Here is a 10,932-nt window from a genome sequence, read left to right as displayed (position 1 = left end):
TTGAAAAGTTTTGAATTTTTCTAGATCTAAATTTCAAATGAATAGTATCTAGCTGTATCCATTTAGCTGAAAGTATTAGATTGTACCAGACACGGTACCGGACCTGGACCAGGGCTGGGTTAGGGTTAGGGTACCGGTGCGCTCTGTGTCCCAGGTACTGTACCGGTTCCGGTTCGCGGCCTGGGGGTTGGGGACCCGAGATTTTATAGGAAGAGCCATTACGTCAAAAAAACGACGAGTTAGGGACACCCAAAACATCCAAAAGTGACGCGGAGGTCTTTATTGTGACGAGGTGGGAGTAAGAACAGGTCGTATCAACTCAAAGAAGTATGAGATGTGTATCAAACCGAGTGAGGGAACTAAATGTGCAATTGTTTGCTGAAACATGTTCACTTTCAAAAACTATCCATAAATACGAAGCTCTGCACCAACTGCATCAATCCTGACTGATATTTTACCTCAACTTCTTTTTTATACTCTTGTCTATTCAACCGTTTCCTGTCTAAGTGGTGTGTGTGTAATCACGCCCTTTCTGACAGAAAACAAGACTCTTTTGTCCTCAGGATCCTTCATTAGGCAGGAGCCCACAGCAGCTGGCTCCTTACAAGGCAATCACAGCTACTCGTGGATTCTAAACAGCAGCACATACACAGAGACCGCATATAAACGCTCATATTTTTTATCCTGATTCACATTTGACAATAATTAACCTTCTTTGGAGCATTTTTTTTCTCTCAAGGAGTTTTGTAACTTTGTTCTGCTCTTCTTAGCCACCCAGTTTGAAAGGAAATTCTATCGTCTGGATTAGATCCACCAAACCAAATCTGCTGGAAATTCTAGATAGAATAATCAGATTAAATGATCCTCCTTAGTGAATTTTGTGTCCAGATGCTGCTTAAAATGAACGTTTTTGTTTGTATTTCTCTTTTTTAGTAAAATAATAGCTGCTATTCGTAAAGCATTCCTTCATTTAAAGCTGGACGTTGCCACATCTGGTTGAGGTCCGGTACTGGGGCTGCAGATGTGTGAAGAAGTGAACAGAGCTTGGCTACACAGACTCGGGTTGCAGACTGTCCAGGATGTTTACAGGCACTCGCGCTCTGACAGATGGGACCGACTCCAAAAGCCCAAGAACAGGTGAGTCCATGAAATGTGGGTCAGAGAACGTTGGCGGAAATGGACCACATTTATTCATACGATGATTCAAAAGTAAGGGTGAGATCAACCTAGTGAGTCACTACCCACAAGAGACAAAGTCAGCAACAAATAAGACAGATTCAGGACATTAGTCCATGCCACGTTTAAGTGCAGCACAGAACTGTTATCTGTTTTTGGACCCACTCCCTTCAGAAGTTGCCACAACAAAGACAAAACTATTCAACACAATCTGACAACCTGTTCTTTTCAAAATAAAATTGAACTGATTGTTGGCACAACTCCACCACTAAACTGTCAAAAGATACTAGATTTGTTTCTAGTGTTTATAGGTCTATAAACCTCACAAATAGACCAGAGAAACAGACAAATGATCCATGTTCTTATACTACTAAATTCTTTTTGGGGTCACTGGGCATTTTTCTGATGATAGGGGAATTAAAAAGAAAAATTAAGCTTAAAATTACATTTCTGAGTATCTATTTGTCCAAAATATTGTGAATGAAGATTTATTTTGACTAGAAATGGTATAATCAGCATAAAAGACAACTCTCAAAACAAGGAAAAAATATAAAAAACAAGACGTTATTCCCTTGTTTAAGGGAAAAAAAAGTAGATTTTGTCTCGGTAAGATTTCTGAAAATATGTTTTTATGACCTGTAGTGCTGCCACAAACGATCATTTTGATAGTCGACTAATCACTGATACTTTTTCCAGTTAGTCGTCTAATCGGGTCATATGCAAAGTGGATGTAAAACACACATCTTAACCGTCATTAGCTTTAAAGTAACTACAAATAAAGACAATTAAGATGATAGTTTGTTAAACTTCTAATGAATCGTGAAGCTTCTGTCCTTCAGTAGTTTCTGGTATTAAAACAAGATTAAATCAAATGAGGTCGGCATCTGAAACAAAGGAATTATTTCTCACTGACTCAAATATAACAAAAGTGTATTTGTTGGTGCTGAACACTCACAACTTTATTCAAATTACTCTGATCCCATATAATATAAAGTAACGACCAACTACTAAATTAGTCATCAACTATTTTAAAAGTCAATGAGTCGTCAATTAGTCGACAAATCGAGGCAGCCCTAATAATCTGCCCATTTAAGACAAAATTAAATCTTGAAATTAGCAATAAAAACTTAATCTAAGGTATATTTCACTGGTAATTATAGCTATTGTGTCTTAAAATAAGTCTAAGCAACAAAAATAATCCTTTGATTCTGGACTCAGAGATGAGAACTTCAGAGCAGAGGTGAGACTGGACATATTCACATCCGGGCTGTTAACAAGTCTAGTTTCATTTGAATAAATGTGAGAGATAATCTTAGCTGTGCTCCAGTTCAAATAAGGAAATCCTGATCCAAACAACAGCAAATAGAGGATCCAGCCAACCAGAGAGTGGAAATAAAATAAAGAATTATTTAAAAAATTGATTATCCGCTTATGTCAATTGAGTCCACTAAACTTTTCTGCACTAAAGGATGGATGGAAGAGTGGATGGAAGAGTGGATGGACAGATGGAAGAGTGGATGGAAGAGTGGATGGATGGGTGTGTCTCACATCAAACGTTCAGATTAATTTAATTTAACCTACTCTAATTTAGTGTAATTTAATTTAATTGATAGATTCTCCAGGGCCCCCATTCAAATGCAAGAGGAACGGACTTCCAATAAGCTCACTTCTGGTTGGCGAGTGTGGTTACCATAGAAACACTGACTCAGACCAATCACTGCTTATTGTCAATTTCTGGTTTCAACATGGCGACAGGCGTATTGCAAAAACAAGAAGACTGGAAAGACTTAATTTCATTGGAACCGGAAGCAAACCATTTTCTGGGGGTGACATTACTCTGACACGGTCCAGTACTCTTATACAATCAATGGATTTGACTTAACCGTAAGCTATAAATGTTAACTTTTCATCCTAAGAAAACACAAGATAAGATCTCATTTTCAGGTGAAGCAAAGCCACACCCCCTTCAAGTCAAGGGAGCTTTGAGATATACTTTTTTTGTTTTTAATTCATATGGTACTTCAGCACATTATAATTAAATCAAGCATCATAGCATTCTGCTAGATTTTTAGATTATTTTGGCATTAACAAAGATTTTTTAGGCTATTTTGAAGTTTAGCTGTTTTTTTCAGCTACATGCTAGCCGTTTTGGCTAAGGTTTTCATATATATACATATAGTTTTTTAGGATACTTTGGCCTGTTCGGCCCATGACCTAAGGTGTGTTTTGGATCTTGGCTCCTTGTGCGATTAAGTTAGACACCCCTGCTTTAAGTGAACCAAACGTGTTTAGTCTGAATACACCCTAAATCTCTCTACAGATAAACTTTCTTCTACAAGGAATAACAGTTTGGGTCCGCTGGACCCAAAGATACTCATGTCTGGAATACGTTGAGTAACATCCATGTTTACTAATACACCATGCCTGTAAATACTTTAGGGTCAGGAGAAAATCCCATTGAGAACCTAATGTGTTTTTATTCCATCCTCCAGCTACTTCCAGCACCATCTTTCCATATTTGTCTGCAAAAAAAAATATATATATATACATTTCTCTGCAGAGACAGCCAGCTGTGTTCAATTTTTTTTAGAGGGGGGATTCACTTTTTTCATCATGGCTTTTAGTCCCTAACTACTTCAGATTTCACTCAACTTGAGCATCCATGGGATCAGCCTGAAGCTCTAGGAGTGAAACCTCAAAAAGAAAAGTTTTAAAAGGGGGTTTATGGCATTTCCAGACTGAGCAGTGACAGGCTCGCTCGCTGGTCAAAACTATTCGCCATGCACATTCCAGCACCCTGACATAATGGAGATGACATCAATCAAGGGGGCTTCACAAGACTCAGAAAAACACATCACGATGACATCACTGGCTTCTGCGGCGGGGATGCCAGGAGTCAAACGTAAAGTAGCCGCCTCACAACTACTTTCCCTTTTTATAATCACCTATTTTTATTCTGTAACATGTAGTGCTGCCACAGACAATTGTTTTAATAGTTCACTAATCACCCATTATTTTTTCCAATTAGTCGACAAGTCGGGTCATGCACAAAGTGGATGTAAAACACACGTCATTAGATTTTAACTGAAAACTAGATATATAGCATCCCATGCGATAATGCTAAATGAATGAAGAACTACTGTGAATGATGTGAGCTGAATTTGACCGCTAAAGATGCTAGTGATGATAGCTGAAGATACTGAAATTGATAGCTAAAAACACTGAAGGTAATAGCTGAAATTGCTGAAGCTAATAGCTGAAAACGTGGAAGCTGATAAGCAGCTAAAGTATTAATTAAATGCCAAATTAGCCTAAAAAACTGAAAAAAGCTTAAGTTAGCCAAAACAGCTAGCATGTAGTTGAAATAGCTTAACTCCAAAATAGCCTAAAAAACAAGAAAATCCTAAGTTAGCCAAAACAGCTAGCGGGTAGCTGAAATATTAGCTAAACTCCAAAATAGCCTAAGAAACAAAAAAGCTCAAATTAGCCAAAATAGCTAACATGCAGCTAAAATATAAGCTAAACTGTAAATTATCCTAAAAAACTCACAAAATCCTAAATTAGCCAAAACAGCTAGCATGTAGTTGAAATATTAGCTAAACTTAAAATTAGCCTAACAAATTGAAAAAAATCCTAAAATAGCCAAAACAGCTGGCACGTAGCCAAATATTAGCTAAACTCCAAAATCGCCTAAGAAACAAAAAAGACAAAGCTAGCCAACATAGCTAACATACAGCTCAAATATTAGCTAAACTCCAAATTAGCCTAAGAAACAAAAAAGACAAAGCTAGCCAACATAGCTAACATACAGCTCAAATATTAGCTAAACTCCAAAATAGCCTAAGAAACAAAAAAGACAAAGTTAGCCAACATAGCTAACATACAGCTCAAATATTAGCTAAACTCAGAAATAGCCTAAAAAAACTGAAAAAATACTAAATTAGGCAAAACAGCTAACATGCAGCTGAAATATTAGCTGAACTCTAAATTAGCCTTAAAAAATTGAAAACAATCTTAAAATAGCCAAAACAGCTAACATATAGGTTAAAATATTAGTTAAATTCCTAAATATACTAAAAAACAAAAACAAAAAAAACTAAATTAGCCAAAATAGCTTACATGTAGCTTAAATATTAGCTAAACTCTAAATTAGCCTAAAAAACAGTGAAAAATCCTAAATTAGCCAGAACAGCTAACATATAGGTAAAATATTAGCTAAATTCCAAAATAGCATGAAAAAACCGTAATAAATGCCAAAGTAGTCCACAAAGCTAGCAGAAAGTCATTCTAACTTTCAACTTTACCACACTCTGACTCCATATAATATAAAGTAACGACTAATTGACTATTAAATTAGTCTTCGGGTATTTTAATAGTCGATTAGTCGTCGATTAGTCGACCAATCGTGGCAGTCCCGGTAACATGCAGGAGAGCTTTAGAGAGATAAAACATGTGGAAGAGCAGATCTGAAGTCAGGATTAGAAGCCAAGAGGAAGAGGAACAGTCATCATAATTAGACACAGGAGCAGTTTGGCTGTTCTGTGGTTTGGACCCACTCTAATTATGAGTCATGTTTGAGTTGCATAAGGAGTATCCTGGACATTCCAGCGTGGAAGCATCAAGGAAAAATGAAACTAATCAGAGTAAAGAGATGCAAAAAGGGGAAAAATGAGATGCATTGAGGAAAAGTGGAGATTTTTGCAATAAATGCATGAAAATGCTGCAAAAAAGTAGATTTTTACTTTTCACATAAAAAAATGTCATGAGTAAGATTTATAATTAAAAAGGAGGTGTGCTTACAACACAGGAAGAGTTGCTGTAAATTGGTGGGAGCCTCTCTCGGTCCCTCTCCACTCCTGACAGTGCAGAATGTTCTCCATCCATCCTCTTCAAGAGCGGAAAACTTGTTGTTGTTGTTGTTGTTGGTCCCCCTTTTTCCTGGAAAGACTTACTCCCCTACAGCCTCGGAGTTCCAGCTCCTCCACATGTTCTCTCCAGCGCCAGCTCTGACCCCCCAGTTCCCCCTTCGTTCCCCTCCGTCTGCTCCGCTTGCTCGGGACAAAATCGGGGAGATTTCACATCCTAGTAGATAAAAAGGATCGAAATCTACCTTCGTCGAACAGGTGGGATTCCCGTTACGCGCACAATCTGACGCACGAACGTCTCCAAATCCGTGCGTAAAAGCTCCCGTTCGGCTCAGTTCCGAGGAAAGTAGCTTTTATTATTGTTTCTTTCGTTTTAAACAAGTTTTAAAACACGTTCATGATTAAAAAATTAAAATAAAAAAATCTACTCAGTCCTACGACGCTCCTTACGCCGCTTCTCCGCGTCGTCCGTCGGGGAGGCAGCACAGCTGCGGGCCGGCGCCATGTTTGGAGGAGGAGGAGGAGGAGGAGGAGGAGGAGGAGGAGGATGTGGCTCCTGGAGAGAGGAGCCAGAAACACACACATGAAGCGCACACAGGAAAACGTGCTTAGCGCAAAAAGTTGCAAAATAAGTAGTTTTGACGCAAACTAAAGGGAGACTTCAAAAAAAAGAAAATTGATTTAACTTGTTTTATTTATTTATTCTATTCCTTAGTTTGAAATTATCCTAAATATATATATATAATTTTTATTATTAATATTTGTATTATAACACATCCAAAATAAGAAAAGATTATATTTTTTTCTCAAGTAAATACCAAAAGGTGATTTCAAAATATGAATAAAACTGAATACAAATGTAATACAATAAGTTAAAAGCACAAAACATGCATAAATGTGCAGTTTTTGTCACAAAACAATGTTTTTTTTAAAACTGAAATAAAAAAAAATACTAAATTCTTGTAGTATTTCGTTTGTTCCTTTTGGATTTTACTCTTTAAACTTTATATTTGGGGGTACAGCCCCCCCCAGGAGCAGGTTGACATCGCTGCCCTTTGACCACAGATGTGTCGCATCACTTTTATGACTCCGTCCTCCACCCCGTCTGCAGCGACACGTGTCTGATCCAACAACAGGAAACTGGTTAGTTGTAGTGTGATGTGAGACACCAGAATGAAGAACCTCGTGTCGATGCTTGATGGTATTTTGGGTTTTATGGGTTGAAGCTTTGAGGTGCTGCTGAACTGTTTTTGACGGATGCTTTTATCATGGGCAGATGAACATTCACTTGCCTTAAAAGCTTGAAAATGACCACCAGGGAGAGAAGGTGAGTCAATAAATATATGGACTCACTGCAGAGAAAACTCTAATGGTGGAATATTCTATTGATTGTCTCAGTTTATTTTTTACAGGGACTTAAAGAATAAACGGTATAGAGCAGAATTAAAATCTACTATTACTATTACTACTATATCATACAGTTTTTCATTGCTGACATTGAGAAAGTGTTGAAAAGCAGAACAGAAGAGGTCCAACAAGTGAACCCTGAGGAACTTTGCCTAACATGCAAACTCTCTCACATATACGACCACCGATAGAAAAACATTTGATTTTTAAATATTGGTAGATACATTGTCTTCTCTGTCTTTATAAGGGTGACATATACAGACTTATCCTGCTGAAATAGCATCTCTCAGATTCTTTAGAAGATGCATCATGGAACAAGTTCAGATGGACCACCAACACAACACACGCTGGACTTTCACTAACAGCCTAAATATTCCGTCTCTGTCCTTCATAAATAGAGTCTGAAGACTTTTCTCTCCCAAAAAAGAAAGAATCTTGGACTCATCTGAACACCTTTCCTTTTTCTTCATTCATCTGACTTAAGCTCTAGTCTAGCGAACTTGGCAGTCTTTGCATTAAAAATGTCTATATTTCCCTTATGTAATCTAGTTTTATGTTACATTTCTGGAAGCTGAAGTGGATTTTCCTGACTGTTAATGGTTTTTCAAGCTACCTCAGAGGCTTAATGTGTCTGATGAGTTAGATGTGATCATGACATTTCTTACAAACTGCAGCTTGACAGATCAAAGACTACACACTCCCAGCCTTCACCTTTACACTTTCTTCACATTTTCTTTGATCTTTTTTGCCAAAAATGTATTTGGCAGTCACTGATTCTGAAGCTGTCCCATTTACAAAGAAGAGAGAGGTCTGTTATGATCATCACGGAGCCATAGCTACACTTCAGTTGTGAGAGATAGAATGTAGAAAAAATGCTTCAGCAAATGTTGTGATGTTTTATTTTTAAAGACGTATTTGTATATGGGTGCAATAAAACAAGTTTGTAGTTCCTACAAACAATCAAGAATTCTGTCCTTTACAGACGTGTTACTACTTCTTTAAGAAGCTCTTCTATACTCAATTTTTTCTTGTGTTATATACAAAAGACACTTGAACACAAAACAGTTAACAGTCAGGCTGCAACCTCTCTTCCATAGACCAAAGAGCTGTCGAAGGACACCAGAAACAAGAGTGTAGACCTAAACAAGACTGGGATGAAAAAGTCTACAATAAACAAACATTTTCACATGTATTGATTTCTCCTGGTTGAATTGGTTATTTGAATAAAAAAACTTGAACACAGCCTGAAACAGAGACTGCAACCTGTCTTCTATGTATCAAAGAGCTGTCGAAGGACACCAGAACAAGAGTGCAGACCTGGAATGAGCTGATCTATCAAAATGAAACATTTTACACATATATAATTCTTCTAATTAAACTGGTTATCTGTAAAAAGAAAATGACAATTGACCACCCTTTTGAACAATCAGACTGCAACCTCTTTTCTATAGACCAAACAGCTGTCGAAAGACACCAGAAACAAGATTGTAGACATGAACAAGACTGGAAGAACTAATTTACAATAAGTAAACATTTTACACATTAATTTCTTCTGGTTAAACTGATTTTCTGTATAAATAACACTTGAGAACTGTCTTTAACAGACCAAAGAGCTGTCAAATGACACCAAAAATAAGATTGTGACTGGGACGAGCTGATCTACAATTAGCAAACATTTTTACATGTATTAATTTCTCCTGACTGAAACGGTTATCTGTACACTTGAACACAGCCTTAAACAGGTTGAGTGCAACCTTGTTTTCATAGACCAAAAAGCTGTCAAAGGACACCAGAAACAAGATTGTAGCCCTGAACAAGACTGGATGAACCCATTTACAATAAGTAAAAATTTTTAGACATAGTAATTTATTTTGATTAAACTAGTTATCTGTATGAATGACACTTGAACACTTTCAAACAGTCAAACTGCAACCAAAGAGCTATTGTAGGACACCAGAAGCAAGATTGTAGACCTCAACAAGACTGGGATGAATCAATCTACATTAAGCAAACAGTTTTACATCTCATAATTTCCACTGATTAGACTGGTTATCTGAATAAAGAAAAACTTGAAGACACCCTTAAACAGTCAGACTGCAAGCTCTCTTCTATAGACCAAAGAGCTGTCAAAGAAACATGATTGAAGACCTGAACAAGACTGGGAGGAACCAATCTACAATAAACAAACAGTTTAGTGAGAAGAAATCCTCTTTTGGAACAATTATTAGAACTTGGAAGAAAAACAAGATCACAGGGAATCTCCCCCACCTGGGGCTCCACGAAAGATCACACCTGGTGGAGAACCAATGATCTTGAGAAGATCTGGATGAAAAAATGGAACAAAATAGCAGCTACTGTCTATAGCTGCTAGTGTTTGACCTACAGTATGTCATTGCCAACTAGTTATATTAAAGTACTGAGATTAACATTTTTCATTTCTGTACCATTATGTGAACAAATATTTCAAAAATTGTTTTATGTGATTTTTTTTACATTGTCTCACAGTTGTAGAGTAACTATGATGAATATTACAAACCTCTCATCTTAATTAATGGGACAATTTGCAGAAACCATTAATGGCCTAAACCTACTGTAAATGCAACAGAAACAGTAAAAATTTAGAATATTTGAAAGTATTTGTTGGTAGTTTGATGTTTTGGCTAAAGTAGGTGTAAACACTTGTAATCTTGTTCTCTTATTGGAGAAGTGGTTTTGGTCTTTTAAAAGTTTATAGGAGAACAATCATTTAAAAAGATTTCACTGGAGTTAAAGCCATCTAAAAGCTGGATTTGTCCGTTTAAAAGAAAAAGTCCTGGTCAAAGAATATCTTAAGGTTTCACTACAACAATACTGGATGTTATCATTCAAGCTGCAAAAAAATGAATTCCTCAAACCTTTGCTTTAGATAGTTGATTGTTTTAATTACTGTGATTACAAATGTATGTTGTATTTCATTTGCATCATAAGAGAAAAGCATGGAGTCACGTACAGAGCCCTGAGGGACACCATAACTGATATTTGTGATAAATCAATGAATATAACACCTTTGAAACCAGATACATGTTTTGATTCAACCAACAGTCACAGAACAAAAACAGAAAAAACTTCTCAGTTTGAAGTCACATGGAGTATTTCTTATATTTTTGGATTTGCAGCAATTTTCTCAAGAACTATGGAAACTCTTTGCAGTGGAATCAAGAGTTTAGATTAAGATTTTAAATCTTTTGGAGCAGAAAATCCACAAAAGAAACTCAAAAAGGTCTTGGATATTTGAGTAAAACTCTTCTTTATTAAAAGCCAGCAGTTCTTACTAATATATTAGAGGTTCTTAAATTACACGTACATAAAAAAAGATGCCATATTTTTATCGACAAGTGAAAAGTACAGACCGACTTTCAACGTTAGCGAAGTCTGTGTGTGGATTTGTAACTTGGCAGGGAGGAAACAGCAGTATTTTTAACCCACATATAGGCATCAAAGCTGC

At 36.7% G+C, this 10,932-nt stretch overlaps 1 protein-coding gene across 3 annotated transcripts in view; it reads right to left on the bottom strand.

Annotated features, from left to right (window-relative positions):
* Positions 1–6,682, bottom strand: part of hectd2 (HECT domain containing 2) — a 78,304-nt gene extending 71,622 nt beyond the window's left edge. For 2 of the 3 annotated variants that reach the window (XM_036215477.1, XM_036215478.1), the window contains exon 1: positions 5,977–6,682. In XM_036215477.1, coding sequence (XP_036071370.1) covers positions 5,977–6,060 — 84 coding nt within the window. In that variant the 5' untranslated portion in view covers positions 6,061–6,682. The remainder of the gene's footprint in view (positions 1–5,976) is intronic. The other variant, XM_024297380.2, reaches the window with a different exon arrangement.
* Between the last annotated feature and the right edge of the window lie 4,250 nt (positions 6,683–10,932).

This window comes from Oryzias melastigma, linkage group LG15 (genome assembly GCF_002922805.2).
Source record: "Oryzias melastigma strain HK-1 linkage group LG15, ASM292280v2, whole genome shotgun sequence".
In the NCBI taxonomy this organism is placed as follows: Eukaryota; Metazoa; Chordata; class Actinopteri; order Beloniformes; family Adrianichthyidae; genus Oryzias; species Oryzias melastigma.
This window is presented reverse-complemented; position numbering and strand designations above follow the sequence as displayed.